This window comes from Macaca nemestrina, chromosome 9, assembly GCF_043159975.1.
Source record: "Macaca nemestrina isolate mMacNem1 chromosome 9, mMacNem.hap1, whole genome shotgun sequence".
In the NCBI taxonomy this organism is placed as follows: domain Eukaryota; kingdom Metazoa; phylum Chordata; class Mammalia; order Primates; family Cercopithecidae; genus Macaca; species Macaca nemestrina.
In genome coordinates, this window is record NC_092133.1 from 57,794,223 (window position 1) to 57,814,682 (window position 20,460).

A 20,460-nucleotide genomic window follows, 5' to 3' on the forward strand; every position below is an offset into this window, starting at 1 on the left:
AGTCGACTGAGCCAAACAGTACTGAATTAGTTCCTTTCTTGCCAAGTGCATCAGAAAGAAAGCATAAGCTTTCAGTAGTCCCATGTTTCCCATTTGTTGTTTGTGGCCAATATCTAGAATAGAAGTAATTATCGCAATCACATAGTAGGCGCTCAGTAAATTATGACTAATTAAAATCATGGATGGCATGCTAGGATGGCATGCTGAGGCATGCTAGGAAAGGTGGTTATCATAGATTAAAATCTACTCTATGAGTTACTGTGAACAAGCAGATATGAGGTGCAGATCCAGAGAACTAATTTTTTCTGTGGCATTGAATAAGTCCTGCTTGCCAGCCTTCTGAATTCAACATCCCGAGTTCTTTAGTAATACTGGAGGAAATGCCTCCCTTTACATGGTAAAACTAAACTTTTGGCAGATATCTGTATGAGTGCATAACAGAAAAAAATGACAAAAATCTGAAAATAAATGTTTGTTACGAATAGACCTGTAAGTGAAAGGAGTTTATAAATGTGCACTTGGAATTCAGTGATCAATCTTGTATTAATAAATTGTTCATATACTGACTTTCTTAATATCTTCAAAAATATCTAGGGAATAGAATCATAAGTAGTATACTTACAAGGAATATACTTCAACTTACATCAGAGACCTAAAAGAAAACACAAATGATTATTTCCCAATTGCTTCTTCTGAATAGTGTCTCTTGAAGTATGACCACATCACCCAACAGGTGACAATTAATGCATTCACGGCTTTATCAGGATAGGACACTTACATAATTTTGAGGGGAAAGATGATGTAACCTGTCTAGGAGATCATCAACATGTCCTGGAGCAGGCCATAGACAACTCTGTCTACACTGGGTGCTCCCTAAAGACTTTAGAAAACAGACCCCACTCCATCATTACAGAGAAAACTCAGGGCTCAATTGAGCAGCAAAAGTATCAGTTTCCTGCAACATCAGTGTCATTCAAGAAGTACTTCTTGAAATTATGAATAATTCAATGTAAGTGAACACATTGTGATCACATCGTACAGATCAACCTATGCAGGCTATGGGGAAAATGCCAAAAACGTCACTTAAAATATTGTTGAGAAAACAGTACTAATGGAACTCAAAATGTGAGTACATGGTAGTTGTATTTATCAGACACTTAGAACCTGTAGCAAATTCTGGCTGCAGCATGGAGATATTGACGAACACTTAGGCTTGTCATTCTTACTGTCGATCTTTGGGTTTACTGTCTTATTTAAGAAGTCCGGCTCCTCCTCTCCCTTTTGTCTTCCTCCCTAGATGGCACAAATCATCTTCAAAATTTTTCTAATATTTAAAGTTGTATTTTACTATGAATTTGGTCTTTAGCAAGTCTAGAATATTTTTATATTTGAAATGAGGATCTAATTTTATTTCCTTCTAGAAGTGAATTACTGATTATGTCAGCTTCATTTACTAAATAAACTATTCTGTCTCTTCCTATTGAGAATAGACTGACTGTTGCTATCACATTATACATATATATGAATGGACAAAATAGGCAGCAGAAGAGAATAGCAAATCCCAAAATATGGGTGTATATTATATATATAATTTTATATATTATATATAAATATAATTACATTATATATAAATTTTATATACTATATATAATATAATTATATATTACATATACATTTTACATATATAAGTATAATTATAAATTATATATTTTATTATATACATTTTTATTTTAAAAAAATTTATATATGCATACATATACACATGGTTATCTATATAAAATAAATTTTTGGATCCTCTATGCTTTTCCACTCACATGTTTGTCCATTAATATGTCAATATCATGTCGTTTTATATTCATCTTTAAAATCTATTTTGGAAAGTTCACTCTATTTTTTTTGACAAGTATGTCTTCTTCCATAGGAACTAAAAAGTTATTTTGTAAAGTTCCAGAATAATCTCATTGGGGCTTGAGATTGTCATTACATTACATTTATAATGTAGGAAGGACTTAGTTCTTTGAATTTGAAAGTTTTTAATAAATCTCTTTTATCAAGTCTTGTTCTTGAACTTTTGATAGTTTTATAATTTATATAGATACTCTACCTTTCTCATTATATTTATAACCAAGTATAATTCAATCAAGATTTTACCATTTCTGTTTCTAATTAGCCTCTTATATAGGAGAAAACTGACTTTTATATATTTATGTTATATAGAACCATCTTGCCAAATTTTTTATTAGCAATAACTTTTTTGTTAGTACAACATCAGCTTTCTTAGGTATGCAACCTTGTAATCTTCAAATAAGGATTTTTAAATTTCCTCATTTCTGCTATTTAAGTTACATATTTAGTTTTCTTATTGTATTAGCTAGAACATCTATAGTGTATTGAATTACAATAATGTTAGCATCCATAACCTTTTCTTAGTTCCTTGTTTTCGTAAGAAGGACTTAGGATTTCACTATTCAATATGATGCTTGCAATATGATTTTGCCAAATAGTCTTTTTCATGTTTAGCATTTTTTTTCTTTTCATATTTTACTGGGAGTTTTGCTGCTGAGTCTTAGTAAGTGCAAGTTTATTATATATTTAAATAATCATAAAATTTGCACTACTTAATTTGACATAAAAATTATATTAGACCTGTTAATGATGATCCATCCTTGGATCTCTAAAATTAATCTTATTTGGTCATAGGTATATCTTGTAATTGTTTTAGTACATTTTAAGATTTGATTTTCTAAGATGTATTTTAATTATAATTTTTGCATCTGCATTGATATGTGATTTTGGTTTATAATTTCCTTTTTTGTTAGTTCAGGGTTTTGTGTGTAGACTATGCTGGCCTCTTAAAAATGAACTCTCTACAGTCTGTAAATATTAGGCTAACATAGAATTTATGTGTTCTTTGATTAATAAGTAAAACTACAAGTGTAAAACCACAAGTGTAAAACCATCTGGGCATGGTGACTTTTTAGAAAGCAGACTTCCAGTTTAGTTCATCTTTGATCAGATCAATTTTGTCATCTACCCCTGATCAATTTTGAGTACTTACATTTTCCCAGGAAACCACCCACTTTCTTAAAATTTTCTAATATATTGCCCCTGAATGTGACAAAATTTATATTATGTTTTAGTCACATTTGTCAAAAATTTGCCCATTTTATTAACTATTCTAAGGAATCAGCTCTTGCTTTTACTTATTCTTCTTTCACTTTTTTTAATTGTTTTTTAAAATACTGGCTTTTTAGCTTCATAGCAGGACTATGGTAAGGTGAATGAGGCACTCTCCTTGGGCACGGAATTGAAGGAAGTACCAAAATACTCAGTAATCAAGATAAGTTGTATTTTAATGCAATACTTTAAAACATCAAACCTAATGCCCCAGAAAAATCCCTGGTGGATTAAATTTTTCAATAAAGATCAGATCTGTATTACTGACTTTTCCTTTCGCTTCAGCTCCAGTATGGCTTAGCACAGCACTGCTCCTGCTCCTTGGTTCATTTACTTTCAGGCTTGAAAACAACAACAACAACAACAACAACAACAAAAACACCTTCCAAGTCTAGAATTTGCAGACCAGTCTATGTCCTCTGTGACTAGGAAACTTCTCCTTAGTAATCCTTGGTGAAATCTGTTATCTTTCTTTTGATGAATACTTATTAAGAATCTTTTTAATATAAAGCACCACCAGTGATGGATACAAAGATGTCCCTAAAAGTTTACATTCTAGAAAGAAAAAATATATACAAATGTGAAAAGTTTAGTTGACATTAGAGGGGGAAAAAATTAGAGAAAAACATTATCTGGCAGATAGTATCAGGCTTATAGTTTTATTGCTCTTGGAATAACTCCTAAAATCCACCAGGTGGTGGAGTAAAATGAATTAACAGTGCCATTTAACTTACATATTTTCCTAGTTGGAGATGTAATTTTACAGAGAAAGCCACAATTACATAGCACATATTTTAGCTTATTTATGAATTTTCTATTATATCTTTAATTTTTACAAAGCAGAATGTATGTGTTGAAAGATTAAACATTTTTAGCCATCTGATATCTTTCTCATGCAAGGCACTGTATAAACAAACAAGAAAGCAGTCTGGTTTAAAATAGGTCCAGGAATATAATTTAAAACAAAAGAAAAAACCCAGAGGCAAACTCCCCTAAAAGATGATTATATGAAGCCTGCAAATTTTAGTAAAGGAATGAGGCTCTAATATTAGGCATCTTAGCTAGAATTAGTACTGTCCAAAAGGTTAAGATTATTGGATTCTCTTTCATATAGTTCTTGTGTGACCTACTTTTCTCCTATCCAGAGATTTTTCAAATCAGATAAATTGATCTGAATGTCTGTATAATTCACTTTTCATGTATATCTTTATTCATTATTAATATGACAGTAATCTTGTGTGTATTAAAACACATAAAAATTATATTTAATATGAATTCAAATTTAGGTTCAAATGACTTGCCTTGAGTCATAAAATTAATCAGTAGTCAAACTATCATGAGATCTGGAGTTCCTCTAAGTCCTGCTTTTCATCATGCTCCACTATCTAACAATGTCATCAGATGATGAAGATGACTTTAGACAGTCAGTTAGCAACCTATGTTGACATATCAAGAACTGTGGAATTCTAAAAAGAAATGAAAGATTGAATGACTGTCCCTGAGGAATTTACAATCTAATGGGATTGACACCATAGGAATAATTATACTTTACCACTAATAAAAATGTGTATAACCAAAATCATTTAAACAAATATATAGCCATATATTATAGATCAAAACAGTATCCTCAACAAAAACTGGGTGCATTTAATTCAATGTGTAAGTATCTGAGTACCTACTAGATGCAGCATACTAAAATACTTTTTCCTTAATGAGTTTATAATCTAATTATATGACCTAGTTTAGATTAATTGACCCACCCTAGCTTACAAAAAAAGTGGCTAATAATGTAGCATATTTTATTTCTAAATTAGATTTTCAAAGATAAAAACATAGCACAATAACCTAACATTAAATTACAAACATTAAGCCAATTACCATTATCAATAAGTGGTAGGTTTGATATTTTTCCACTCTTGAAAAAGAAAAAGAATTTGGTATGTTATCTGGTAAACTACAGCAAGGCAGTTTTTTTGTTTTTTTTTTTTTTTTTGTTTTTGTTTTTTGCTGCCCTTATCTATCAGAATTCAGTCGCATGGAACACTCAATAACTATTTGTTGAACTGAGAAACATTTGCCCTCTTTCCCCACAAAGTCTCATAATTTTTTATTTTTGTGTAGCTGCTGCTGTCTTGCCTCTATTTCCCAATCTCTTCTTCCATCTCCCCTTCACAGCTCTTCTCTACATGCCCTGGCTTTGAGCAGTCTCATCCATTGTCACCGTTGCAGTTGACTCCTAAACCAACGTCTGTAAACTTGACCTTTATGACTCCAGCCTTTCTAACTAAACTCTAAACATTTCTTTCTCGCTATTGGTATTCCACCTTAAACTCAGCCACTGAAATCAACTCATCATCTTGCTATTTAAAAATTAGCATCATCTTCCAACACTCTATTTCTAGCATATAAAAAGGGTTGGCTGAGGGCGGTGGCTCACACCTATAATCCCAACGCTTTGGGAGGCTGAGGCGGGCGGATCACGAGTTCAGGAGATCGAGACCATCCTGGCTAACGCGGTGAAACCCCGTCTCTACTAAAAATACAAAAAAATTAGGCACACGTGGTGGCGGGCGCCTGTAGTCCCAGCTACTCGGGAGGCTGAGACAGGAGAATGGCGTGAACCCGGGAGGTGGAGCTTGCAGTGAGCTGAGATCCGGCCACTGCACTCCAGCCTGGGCGACAGAGCGAGACTCCGTCTCAAAAAAAAAAAAAAAAAAAGTTGACATGTACAGTTATGCAGGTTGTGCTCTGAACAAAAGCACTTGGCTGAGGGGTGAATGGGGTCTAAAACTACACTCTATTCACAGGCAATACACTTGGACACAGGGCTGTGTCAGCCTTAGGGAAATCTTTTTAGCACTTCCTCCACCCAAAGAGGATACCTTTGTCTAAGGCACATAAAGGTGGCATATGTATTATTAGTATCACCACCATTTTCTCCAACTCACCTATTTCAGAAACTCAGAATCTCCATTCTTTCTCCCCTCTTTTAGGCCCCCATAATATGACTACATTCACCACTTTCTTTTTCATCCACACTGTCAAAGGAGATCAGAGCAGTGCAATGCTTCATCCCTGCACTGTTTAAATGACCTCTTTGTTTAACTCTTCCTCTGCTCCTGTCTTTCCTTCACCCTCCAGTAGATTACCCTTCCTTAAAGCACAGTTTTGTCTTGTCATTTACCTGCTCAGAACCTTCATGGTTCTGAGCGCTACTAGCTGTGTTACCAGAAACAAACTTCTCAGACTACCATTGTTCAACCAGCCAGGGTCTAAAATATCTATGATGCCTTCACAATGTCCTGTACTTTGTGAGCACTCGTTGAATCGTTAAATTTAAGATCGCCCACCATACCTTTCCAATGCCCACTTCCACCTAAGTCCAACTAGTCCTCCTCATGTAACCTAGGTAATATTGTGAGTTGCTGATATTTACAGAACTCATTCCTAACTATCCTATCTTCATAACCTCAGTGTTGCTGGTTCATTCACATGGGGCATTCATTGGCCACACCCAACCCTCCAAAGCCTATTCCTGGAACTCCTCTCTGTGGAGTTTGCTTGTCTTTTGCCTATACTTGTCCTTTCTTTTAGACTGAATGCTGCATTTATTATGGCTTACTTGTGTTCTTTTCTTCTTTTAACATCATCCTAGGCTTGTTTCTCTCACTAGATGTTAAGCTTCTTGAGGTTAGCACATCTTTCTTGTTTATATTTGCCTCCTCATAAGCCCTAGATTCAATGAAGAATGTGCAGATAATAAATATTTGTTGAATTGGAAACCATCGCCCAGTTGTACATATGCCCCAAAGACAGATTGACTGTTAGCCATTTGACTTTTCAGGTAAAAGGTACCATTGCATAATATGGAAAAGAAAAAATGTCATCTCGAAGGTTGTTGTTTTTAAATGTTTGTCCTGACAGCAACTAGACCATAAGAAGAACCAATTTTGATATTATTGGGTTTAATATATGAATGTACGATTGCAATAACTCACTCTGCATTGTGTTTTGGTAGAGAGACACTGAATTCCAGGAGCATGAAAAGATTCTATCTCCAGATTTTCTTTCAGCTGAACAAATCACTGATTTGTTAACGGAGGACATCGATGGAGTTCAAGAGTAAGCACTTCACTATTACAATCATATGTAGAACAGTTCGAGTTTTGCATCTGTAAACCATTGTGATTACGTATTTAAGATTTCTTCAAAATATTTGTTATGATATTATGCGCTGAAATATATCTGGACTCTGAAACACAAAAATTCTCAAATAACTGACTTTTTGCACTACTCAACAGTCTCCTTTATAAAGAAAATGTATTGCAAACCAGCTTACTAATACTTACTAATACCAAGAGCAGAGGTTTGTTGATAAAAGCAAGCTCTAGCATATGCCATCTTGTTTTCTCTTTCATTCATAAAACTGTCAGTATGCACATTAACTTAAAGGATGTTCTCCCTCGTTGTAAGAAAAGTAAGTTGTGTTTTCTGTAATGATAATGGCCAATACACTTTATTTTTTGGAAATCTTGAGTATTTGCCATCCACCTGTGATTTTCATCAGAAGTAATGCTATACTAAGTACTCTGATTGAGTACATGTTACTTAAAAATGTGAATACGATGGAATTTATAGTCATTAATTCCAGTATATGTACATCTCACTCTTTAGGCCATTTATTTCTATAGTAGATCATCTATTTAGAACTTTTGTCAGATCTATCCAACAACATAATATCCTAAAAGGTATTTTTAGTAATCATCCATTTAAAAAATGATCCTAATTTAGAATGGAAGCCTAATTGGCCATCATGTGTGGAGAGCGGGGATGATGTCATGCACTAGCATCCTGGTATCAAGTCTCTGCAGGCCAGTCCTTGGGACACAAGCAGGGTGTCGTGGACTATAACGGACAAATAGAAAATGGCTCTGTCAGTGGTTATCACTGACAAATCTTACAAATGTTATAGCATAAAAATGACTTGCTACTGAGAAGGGAATATGACAAATGTCCTGGCTGGAAGAAAAATCCGAGAAGGGAAGGTTTATCAAGAACGGCTGAATAATACTGACAGGGCTTTTCCCGGACTCTCAGCTCCAGCGCTGGCAACCTCTGCTGGAAATTGATGATCTGTGATCAGCCATACCGCTTACTATCTGCATCTCTACAAGCATGAGTGAATTTAAAATTTCACAGATTTTTAAGCAAGTATCTTCTGATGATTTTTACCATTTTTATAGAAATTAAGATTTGTTAGGAATTCTGATTCTTAATGTAAGAATTGATCCATGATACCACTGATCATGTCTTTACGTAAAATGTTGTATTACTTTTCCAGGTAACCCCAAATGTTATTGATCATTGCAATGCAAAACAATAGGTATTTGATACTAGGCAAAATAGCACAATGCAAATAGCACACATTTTATACAGTTCATAATGTATTTATATTAAATGTCAAGTAAAAGATATTATATTAAATACAATTAATATTAAATAAAAGATACTGCAAATAAGTGCTTTTTAGAATTATTTCTTCCCACGTTGTAAATTTTGCTATGTATCATACTTTGTGTGATGATTTTTTTTAAATTATAGGCTCTCTTTGTTGTTGAAAATCTAAATTCTGAACATATTTTTAATCTTTAGGGGGTAAGACCTAGGATACAGTAAATGATACAGAAGGTGTTGCAGAAGTTAGCAGTATAACAACAGCCAGGTTCAATAGCAGGTTGACCTTTTTAGACTGTCTCATTAATGTAGAAATCACCTGAAGTGACCTCAAATTTTAAGACATCATCTTTGGATAAATAACATCAGTATTATGTTAGGAGCCATTTCTTTGTAAAACAATTTTCTTGAGATTTTATACATGATTTTTATAATAGTAATCCTGAAATATTTGCAATCTGTCACTCACTTTCAATTTAAAATAGCATTATTATAAATGGGGGTTATATGCTTTACAAAATGACAGAAATATAGTTAAAATATCCTATCACCAAGTGACAGAAGTATGTGAAAATCATAGAGTCTACAAAGTTATAAGCCTATTTAAATAAGTTAGAAGAAATCAGCACATTTCCCTACCTCTTAAAATTAAAAATTGCTCTCCATGAAAGCAGCCAACCAAATGAAACATTAAAGTATCATTAAAACATATTTCTGAAATCCACTGTAAACAGTTAAATGTCTGGGTACATCTCTCATGATCCCTTAGCTGCTATCCATCATAAATATTTTAATGTAACCTTGACTTTATTTATAGATCCATCTCAATCTTTTTAAAAAAGAATAAGGACTAAAATGAAAGTAACTATATAAACACAAGAATAACACTGAGACATCTTTAATAACCTTTCGGTAACTGGGCCTCCATGAGCTATTTAGCTCTTGCCTTGAGGCTTATTCCTGCATGTCATATTTAAGAATTAAAATGCACCCCATTGTCCAGAACATGCAAGAATAATGTAATATTTTTACACAAATTCTCGGTGAGACTAAATAGATAGGTATATCACCCATCATCACTATACCAAACTTCCTAAAACACAGTGAATCATCTTTCTCTTTCCCTACATTCTCTCATGTTACAGCTGTAGCCATCTCTCCCCTCTCCCCTGTTCCAGCTCCCCTTATTCCCAGAGAAAAAGTTTACGTATTTGCCAGTAAAATACTGGAAACTGTGCATTCAAACCGTAGCAGTATCTTGCTCCAAATGTCTCCCTACATAATCTTTGGAGTGAAATGACTGAGCAAAGAATGGAAATGATAAATCCTTAGCCCTGTGGTTCAAGTTAAAAGGGAAGAGACAAATGGTATTAGGGAAAGTGGTGGAGAGAGTGTCGGGGACAGCAAAAGTGAAGAAGGTCAAAGAGATTTCACCAAAATATTCTTTGGCAAGTAGTTACTGTCATTCAAACACTGCTAAACATTGAAAAGTAAAAATAAAAAGCAAAGAACATATGCAAATATTCAGAGCAAATACTTAATTAAAAATACATAGTGTGCAGATGGCAGATGATGAGTACACTTAGAAGGAAAACTAACTGCTAGAAACAGAAGAAAATGTTAGGTTGAAGCTAATAATTAAAAAGGGCATCAGTTTCACAAAACAAGAGACCAAAAACTAAAAAACATGGTAAAATATATAGAGAAGTAGCTTTTAGAACTAAGGCAAGAAACTAAGGCTAAGAGTAAAACCAATGTAGAACTTACCTTGCTGAAAATCAAGTCAGTAACGTGAAAGACAAATTTAAGAAAACTTACATAAAGTGTAGATTAAAGCAATTATTTGAAGAAGTTAGAATATACATTCAATATAGTCAATCAGAAAAAAAAATCTACACTTCATAAAAGCTTTGATTTTAATATTTTAGTAGAATAAAACTTCATGTATTGCCTTTTTGTGGGATAAATTTAAAGCAAGTCACCTAAAGAGGAAAATAACAGGCCTCAGACTTTTCCCTAGCAAGGTTAGTCTGCAAAAATCAGTGGTGCAACAAGTAACCAAAATTTAGGAAGTCAAAAGAGTATGATTGCAAAATAAAATACTAATTTTGTCTGATGTTTAGTTATAGGGGCAACAAGACATTGCAATATTTAGAACAACTCAGAAAATACAGTATTCCTGTGGTCTTATTAAAAAATTTACTTCATAACCCAGCTGAAAGATAAATTGTGAATTTTAAACAACAAAACTGCCAATGAGAAATTGTGATATAAGAAGCCTGGTAGTAAGTACGGGTCATTTAAAATTAAAATAAAATCCAATATGATAATAATAGACTGAAATAGTTATTCTAGAACTTGTCAACAAAAATAGACAAGCACATGAGAAAAAAAGTAATTGAATTTCCTTTTCTCACCAAAATAAAACCGAATTGAAGCAGATGACCCCTATTTACAGTAATGCTATTTTAAATTGAAAGTGAGTGATTGCAAATACTTCAGGATTAGTGTTACAAAAATCATAAAATCACAAGAAAATTGCTTTAAGAAATGGCTCATAATAAAATGCTTTTAAAAACTTGTATCATAAATCTAAAGGGTTAACATCCCTAAGTATGCAAAAAACTTTTATAAACTTATAAGAAAAAGTAACCAATAGAGGACATTAAAAAGAAATCCAATCTAGTAAATAAGCAAAGAAATACATAAGATTGTAATCTTTGGCCAGGCGTGGTGGCTTACGCCTGTAATCCCAGCACTTTGGGAGGCCTAGGCAGGCAGATCACAAGGTCAGGAGATCAAGACCATCCTGGCTAACATGGTGAAACCCCGTCTCTACCAAAGATACAAAAAAAATTAGCTGGGCATGGTGGCAGGTGCCTGTAGTCCCAGCTACTCGGGAGGCTGAAGCTAAAGAATGGCGTGAACCCGGGAGGCAGAGCTTGCAGTGAGCCGAGATCGCGCCACTGCACTCTGGCCTGGGTGACAGAGTGAGATTCTGTCTCCAAAAAAAAAGAAAAAGGTAATCTTTTCTATTAGATTAGATTAGTAAATTATGGACAAAATCCAAACTAGATTGGAGTATAGAGAAGTGGACTTTTTCTGTGTGGTCTTGATGAAAGACCTATTTGGCACTGCCTTTCTGGAGGGAGGGCTAGCAGCATATCTCACCATGGCCAATATAATCCAGCAGTCCCAATTTTAGGAGTTTATTGCAAAAGATAATTGGAGTTTTGGAAAGATCTTAATTGATCATTTCTCTTTACTTTGGATTCTTAACCAATGGAGAACATCAAAGCCAATTTGGGAATACATACCTCTGATCTATTATTAACTGTATTTAGACCTCTCTCCTACTGATAAGACTTAAGAATGCATGAAGGCTTCCTACTTCTCCTTCCTTACTGAATACTAATCCTTTTATGTTCATTACAATTTTTTTCCCCGTCTGCAGCTTGTCTTTTCAATGTAGTTAGATTGTCTCTGGTTCTCCAGAAGTGTTTCATTTGTTTAACAAGGACCAACTTATTAGTCTTTTTCTTTATGGTTTGTATTTTGTGGTGTCACTTTTAAGAAATTTTGGCCTATCCAAATGTCAGTAATATATTTTTTTATTAAAAGTTTGTAATTTTTGCTATTGCCATTTAAATCTTTAACCCACCTGGATTTTATTTTAATGTATTGTATGGGATGGTATTTTATTTTATTTTCCATTTGGATAACCAATTCTCTCAGCACCATTTTTGAAGAATTTATACTTCCTCTACTGATTTGAAATAATACCTCTGCCATATACCAGGCTCCCACATGTATTGAGTCTGTTTCTGGACTTTCTACATATTCCACTGGCCTACTTACTTATCTCATAACAATACCACAAGTTTTCACTATTGTGGAAGTTTTCATACTGACTTTCACTTAAGAGTAAATGATACTGTACATTAAACATTGAGAAATAAACCTTGCCAAGTAATGTCCAGTGCAAATTAAAGTTCCCTGGCTAATAGACTAAAACCCTGCCACCACCATCATCAGGATGTCTGTATCTGCCATTTGAATCAAATGCCTGAAAAAATGTATCAAAGTGCATAGTGACATGCAATATAAAAAACTGAACTTATTGACCTAAAAATTAAAAATATACAATGTTCACATATATACATATATGTACATATGTATGACATAACAGGAAATTCAGAGATGGATTAACTCCAAAGTTAATTGAGTCAAGGTCTAAATAGTATCATCGAGAAATGAGGCTTAATCTTAGAACCCATTTTTCTTAGGGTTACAAGATAACTGGCAGTAGCAACTAAAGCCACTTACTTGCTCTTTTTTATTTTTATTCAACAGGAAAAAAAGAAACTTCATCCTCTGTTATGAATTATTTAGAATAATTTAGGAACGTGCCCATCATAGAACAATAATTATTATTGAGATATGCCATATACCAAATGGCATTAAGGCAAGGGGTGAAATTACCGTGATTAGCTTAGAATAATCAGAACTCGCTTTTGGGTTTGAGGTCTACCCTGATACCACTGTAGATGAAATGGATGTTGAAGAAATAGACCCATATCAACATCAGCTTTATTTGTTCCCAAACTTGTTTAATCTTGCTGTATTTATTAATCTGATTATATCATTTATTTTGATGTTAAGAATAATAAGGACTTCCATTTTTGAAGACGGCAGTAAAAAGTTGTCACACACGTATTACCCCTCTCAAAATCACATAAAAACAACAAGGAAATACCACCTTCATCTTTGTCAAAATCAAGAGAATGCTAATGGTCCAAACCACAAAATATAAAGATGATGGCTACTGTCATTATAGATCAACCAGAAGTGCAGGAGAAAATATAAGGAAGGATGTTCATAGTCACAGAGCTTAGAATGAGCTAATATCTATATATCTATATCTATATCTATATCTATCTACCTATATATCTGCTAATCTCCCAGGAGGAGAAACCCTAAAGTACCATTCCAGGAATGCTTATCTGCAATAGCAGGACCAGGGTGTGCAGGCTTGGAGCAGATTCTTTCTGTAGCACAGGAAATTGACTGTTTATATGATAATCAAGAGAGCCTATCTGTTCTTTTCTTTCTTTTTCCTTACCAATTAAAAAAAAAAAAAACAAGTGCTAGAATAATTGACACAAAGTTACTTCATACAGAAAATGCCTACTAGTTTGTAACTTGGCCAGGTCTCCACCTCCAGTGTACTTCCCAAAAGTAGGTATTCAAGGACAAAAACTCACTTCATCCAAAGATAAGGTGTAAACAAAGAATATGCATTCCAGGACACTGCAAGAAAAAATAGAAGAGGAACAGGAAAGAGAAATAGCAAATCAAACACACCAGAAAGATACAACCATGAGCAGACAAAAAAGATAATCAACTATTTTATCATGAATTTTAAAACATATGAAGCAATTACAAAAAGCATACAACAGAGATATAAAAGCTCAAGGAAGAGATAAAGAAATAAAAGATTATAAAACTTGTTTTTAAGAAAGAGTAGAAAAGGAAAGATCTTGCAGAATTTGGGGGAAATTTAGAGCCACCCACAGAAGAAGTAACACTGCTGAAAACACACTAAGACACATAGAAGATGGTAATGAGAAAAGTATCCAAAATGAAAACAAAATAGACTTGAAAAATTTTTAAGGTTGAGGAGAAAATTATAACTCTAGAAAAAAATGACTAAAATATACATAATTGGAATTCTTTTTAAAATATAGCAGAATGAACTGGGTGCAGTGGTTTACGCCTGTAATCCCAGCACTTTGAAAGGCTAAGGTGGGCAGATCACTTGAGATCATGAGTTCGAGACCAGCCTTGCCAACATGGTGAAACCCCCTCTCTACTAAAAATACAAAAAAATTAGTCGGGCGCAGTGGTGGGCACCTGTAATTCCAGTTACTCTGGAGGCGGAGGCAGGAGAATCGCTTGGACTGGAGAGGCAGCAGTTGCAGTGAGCCAAGATCACACAACTGCACTCAGCCTGGCCGATGGAGCAAGGCCCTGCCTTAAAAAAAAAAAAAAAAAAGTGTGTATATATATGTGTGTGTGTGTGTGTATATATGTATATATATCATAATATTTAACAATTTAGTTCCAGAACATTTTCAGAAATAAAAGAAACTTAATTTTATAAATGCAAAAAGACATTGAATTTCAGAGAAAAAAATACTAGTAAAATTGCTATACATACACAAGGAAGAAAGAAAGGGAAGGGGGAAGACTGAGGAGAACCAGAAAATAAAGAGGAAGAGGAGGCAGGAGACCAAAAATAGAGTTTGCTCCCCCCTCCTCGTTCTGTCTCTCTCTATTTCTTTTTTGAATGTCATTTTGGTTTTATGAAGTTTGATGTAACTAAATATTTTCAGATTATGGGCATTATAGAATTTTCATTAAAGAAAAAGACCTGTTTTCAAAACTTAGGAAAAGAAATGGTTCTATATCTAATCTGACTTAATGTGTGGATTTTTCTTTTATTTTACAGAAAACTGGGAACATTTTTGAATTTCAAAAACCTTGAAACTTGTTTAAAGGATGCTATTCTACTAGATTATTATGTATCTGGATTTTTGTGGGCTAGAGGAATGGATTTTTCTATTATTCAGTATTCAAAATTTATGACTTTACTAGCTATGTTACTTCAAAATCTTAAAAGTAAGTACATTATTTTTCTTTTTTTAAGTAAAACAAATTCAGTTTACCATCTAAATTGAGGTTCTTAAGCAAAAGTTACAGATTTTATTGTAATTTCTTTAATGAAAAATAAGGATTTTTCCTGAGTATAGCAAATATATAGTTCATATCTCCATTGAGTTATAAAACCTCAAGTAATACTTAACAAAGGTTACAGTTTTCTTAATAGTCAATTTGCCAAAGATATGTTAATTTCATTTTAAAGTTGTATCAGTGTCATTCACCCTCTAAATATCTGAGGACTCTGTGATATTCTTGTAACCTTTCCGTAAATTTAAAACTACACTGAAATTAAAAGTTTATCAGTAATGATTAGCCATCTCTAGAATAGAATACTAGGAAGCTATAGAAAGGAAAAAATGAAGAAGCTTTCTGTGTACTATATGGGAAGCAATATATAGTTATTAAGTAAAGCAAGGTGCAGAACTACATGCTTTCATTTATAAAAGAGGCAAAAACAAGAATCTATCCATATTTTTATTTGTGTGTACACAAAGAAATGCTGGAAGATACAGAAAAAAACTAATAATAGATATTCCCTGGGGTGAATGGTAGTAAGAACCAGGCATGTGGGCAACAGATATTGGAGGAAGTCTTTTCATAAGATTTCTTCGTTTGTATTTTTGAAATATGAATACATCACTTATGCAAAAATTAAATTTTAAAAGAGAATATGTAACATGGACAGTCCTAAGTTTTGGCAACTTCTGAGCTGAGTATTCATACACCAGAAATAGAATAAAGGAAAGTAAAAATTTTCATGGACCTCACATCCCAAATTTGAGAACATATTTCTTTTTTTTTTTTAATTTATTTATTATTATTATACTTTAAGTTGTAGGGTACATGTGCATAACGTGCAGATTTGTTACATATGTATACTTGTGCCATGTTGGTGTGCTGCACCCATCAACTCGTCATTTACATCAGGTATAACTCCCAATGCAATCCCTCCCCCCTCCCCCCGAGAACATATTTCTTTTTTAACCTTTTCCCGTAACTTATAACTGACTCAATAACATTTTTTTCTAGATGAAACTTTATATTGTTGATATTACTGCAAAAATGAATTTCTAAAACCTGAGCAGGATCCCTCCAGCTCCTCATAAACCATGAGAAAGAAAGTACATATGTAGAACCTAACCAGAAAAAAAGCAAGGAATCTAGTTTTACCTTCTGGCAGAAAAAAAAAAAAAAAAAAAAATCCCTCCACACTTTTAAACTGAACAAAGTTATAGTCATCATTAGGAAAGAATGTAATTTTAGCCAAATGTGCCAAGGAAAAAGGTAAAGTATGTTTACACTTCAACTAGGTAGCAATAGAGTCCTGAGCACATAGCCACCACTCCCATTCAGCAACGTCATAATAGAAAAAGCCCAAAAGCGCACACTCTGGGCCTCTGGCAGGGGTGTACTCTGTCCAGTGTGGGAATTCCATTTCATGCTAGCTCAGTCTCTGATCGATCCTTGCCTCAAACTTGGCTGCATATCTACCAGGCATTCTACAGTCAACCCATCTGGAATCAAATTAGATCAAGCTAAAAAATATGGGACACAGAATTTGGAGACTCGTCTTAACAGTATATATTGTGAGGTCTGGTTTTTCTAGGACCTGACCGAACATAAGCTGTAGAGCAAGTTTATCCAACCCACGGCGCGCAAGCTGCATGTGGCCCAGGACGGCTTTGAGTGCGGCCCAACACACGTTCGTAAAGTGTCTTAAAACATTACGGGATTTCCCTTGTGATTTTTTTTATGCTCATCAGCTATTGTTAGTGCTAATGCATTTTATGTGTGGCCCAGGGCGATTCTTCTTCTTCCAGTGTGGCCCAGGGAACCTAAAAGATTCGACGTTCCCACTGTAAAGTATTGGATAGACTGGATATTGGGCCTCCAGCCAGGTCCATAGGCCTAGATGGACTCCCCTCTGTATGATGTGAATGTTTGCAAGTAACTGTAGAATATTTTTTAGTTCTTATGATGCTAAATTGGTTTTCCCCTCAATAGGAACGGCAAATTCAGGTAACATTTATGTAGATTAACTTGTGCCAGTCACAGTGTCGATTGCTTTAAAAATATTGTCTTATTTAATTCACATGCCACCTTATGAGAGAAATTGGTAAGAGTCAGAGGGGTTCAGTGACTCCTTAAGGTCACACAGGGTCTACACTAGCAAGTGAGGGCCCATCCTCTTAAATACTACATCAAATGTGCTGGCTTCGGGCTAAATCTAGAAAGCACTATACACATGTAATAGTACCAGGAGTTCCATATGAACTTTTTTTTGTTGAGACAGAATCTAGCTCTGTCGCCTGGCCGGGCTGGAGTGCAGTGGCATGATCTTTGCTCGCTGCAACCTCTGCCTCCTGGGTTCAAGCAATTCTCCTGCCTCAGCCTCCCAAGTAGCTGGGATTACAGGCACCCGCTACCACGCCCAGCTAATTTTTGTATTTTTAGTAGAGACGGGGTTTCACCATGTTGGCCTGGCTGGTCTCGAACTGAACTCAGGTGATCTGCCCACTTTGGCCTCCCAAAGTGCTAGGATTACAGGCGTTAGCCACTGTGCCCGGCCATGAATTTCTTATTTAATCCTCACAACGGCACTATAATTTTGAAAACAGGTATTGCAGTATTCTCATTTTACATAGAAAGGAAATGAGGCCAGATGTAGTGGCTCATGCCTGTAATCCCAGCACTTTAGGAGGCCAAGGCAAGAGAAGCATTTGAGGCCAGGAGTCCAAGACCAGCCTGAGCAACATGGAGAAACCCCATATCTAAAAAAAGACTGAAAAATTAACTGGGTATGGTGACCCACATCTGTGGTCTCAGCTACTTGGGATGCTGAAGTGGGAGAATCGCTTGAGCTCAGGAGGCTGAGGCTGCAGTGACCCATGATTGCATCATTGCATTCCAGTCTGGGCAACACAGCAAGACCCTGTCTCCCAAAATAAATAAATAAATAAAAAGAGACTCAGGTCACCTAACTACTAACAGTAAAGGTCAGTTATGAGGTATCATCCTACATTTTCCAATTAATTTTAAGTCTGGTATGTTCTTTCATTACTCTAAATTTTCAAGAATACATTTTGTTTCTAGAAGCTTTTGCTATTTGAGTGGTTTAATCTTTTATATTTTAATCACATCACTAAATGTGATTTTTAAAAGAGCAAATATTTCAGTTCGATAAATGAAATTATAACTTCCCTAATTTTTAAAGCAATTATCTACAGAAAGACATTAGACATAGAAAAACAGTTTTAAAGATTCAACTATTTTCAGAAGGAAATAGTCATATAAATGTATTTTTGTTTGATAAGTATAATTTCATCTAGAATTATAATCAATTATCTAAGAATTTCTCTTTTTCTGCATCTCTAATTAATATCATTTTATTAATAAAATGATTCAGATTTTCCATTTATTTATGAATTGCTTTTATCCAACAGATTTTTCATTTCTGAAGCTACTTCCACTATTATCAAAAGAAGTTTATCATGGAGAGAGAAATGTACAATAATAATTGAATTCCACTTAGAATGATATAGGAAAACCTAGTTATCCAGAAATAATTCACTGTATCTGACATACATAAAAGATGATCTGGAGGGAGGCAATGGGAAATGAACCAATTGTAATTCATTAAACCAGATTTTAATTGTTGTATATAGTTTTTATGCTTCTTTCTAATTCCTGTAAGTAGAAAAGAAGCTATACTAAACAAATTACAAGTTTGTGTTTATAGTGTCTTCCTAATATTTTAAATTACTTTCCTTTCACCTTATTAGTAATTTTGGTATTTAGGGTAGAGCACTTACACCCCAGTGGGAAAGAGCAGCTGTTTAATCCAGAAATACCTGGTCCAGCGATCAGCCTATGTTCTCGTAACTTCTTTTAATCTCCACCCCCTCCCTTCCAAATCAACTCCATTACAACAAGTGTAATGTTGACTGATGACTTCAGAGAGAGAGACAGGGATTTGGTTGGTGGGGTCCACACTGAGCAGCACAATTCCCGTAGATCCCACATTCAGGCTCCCCGCTGACATTCACCTCCCCCAGGCGGCCAGTCCAGCCTGGCTTTAGTGTCTTTCTACTCTCCACCTCCAGCATCCTCGGTTTTATGTCCACATACCCATCGCTTTTCCGCAAACATAGGACAATCTGGCCAGTCCACTTACCTGACTCCATCTTCCCGGGGAAGGGTGGATAGAGTGTGTGTGGGTTGTAAATAATATTTTATCTGTCACAAGTAACACTGAGCATAACGGAACCAAATGAGAAAAGAAAATGGAAGTTTATGTTTTTATTACAGACACTTTAAAAGTTAAGTCTAAGGTGTTCTTTTTCAACTGGACAAATGCCACACAAGACAGTTTTGGGTGTGTGTTTGCGCTGGTGTGTAGCTGTGAGAGAATAGACGAGAATCACTGAGCTGTTTACTTCTGGTGGTGGTGGCCAGGTTGTGTCACTCTGTGCATTTTCATCCGGCTCTCACCAGCACCACAGGGCAGACATTTGAGAAACAGCTTACATGAGTTATAAGTCTGTGGCTGTGGAAAAGAAAAAAAAAAAACTTGATGTTTTACATAAAAATCCATATTTCTGACTTCCATTGAAAATCTTCAGACCCAGATTTACACATGGAAACAATTGGCTAAAGCCCTGTGTTGATTGACTCCATTCATTTACATTTTCAGCTCTAAGTTCAGTTCTGCTGTCTAGTAACTGAACCTCCCATCTAAGTCTTCCATTCCTCACCAGCTGTCAAACATCTTTTTTTGTAGTTTTCATGCTTTTATTCTAAGATTGTAGAAAAAAGAAAAAACCCTTTTCATTTTAAAGATTTTAAAGTACAATTTGAACTTTTTTCTTTTTTTTATCCTAAAATAGAATCATAAATTCTACAGACAATTGTGTAGCATTATAGTAATTCACAAATGTTGGGGCGGGGTCAGTTGCTATTCCTGAGACAGAGTCTCACTCTGTCACCCATGCTGGAGTGCTGTGGCACCATCCCAGTTCACTGCAACCTCTGCCGCCCAGGCTCAAGCCATCCTTCCACCTCAGCCCCCCAAGTAGCTGGGACCACAGGCATGTGCCACCGTGCCTG

The 20,460-nt window shown here is 34.8% G+C and overlaps 1 protein-coding gene across 7 annotated transcripts in view; it reads left to right on the forward strand.

Moving 5' to 3' along the window:
* CABCOCO1 (ciliary associated calcium binding coiled-coil 1) overlaps positions 1-20,460 on the forward strand; it is a 106,487-nt gene that overhangs the window by 2,116 nt on the left and 83,911 nt on the right. For all 7 annotated transcript variants that reach the window (XR_011607779.1, XM_024788036.2, XM_011715157.3 and 4 more), the window contains exons 2-3: positions 7,196-7,299; positions 15,143-15,312. Coding sequence is in view for 6 of the 7 variants with exons in the window: in XM_024788036.2 (XP_024643804.1) it covers positions 7,196-7,299; positions 15,143-15,312 (274 nt within the window). In the remaining variant the exon portion in view is untranslated. The remainder of the gene's footprint in view (positions 1-7,195; positions 7,300-15,142; positions 15,313-20,460) is intronic.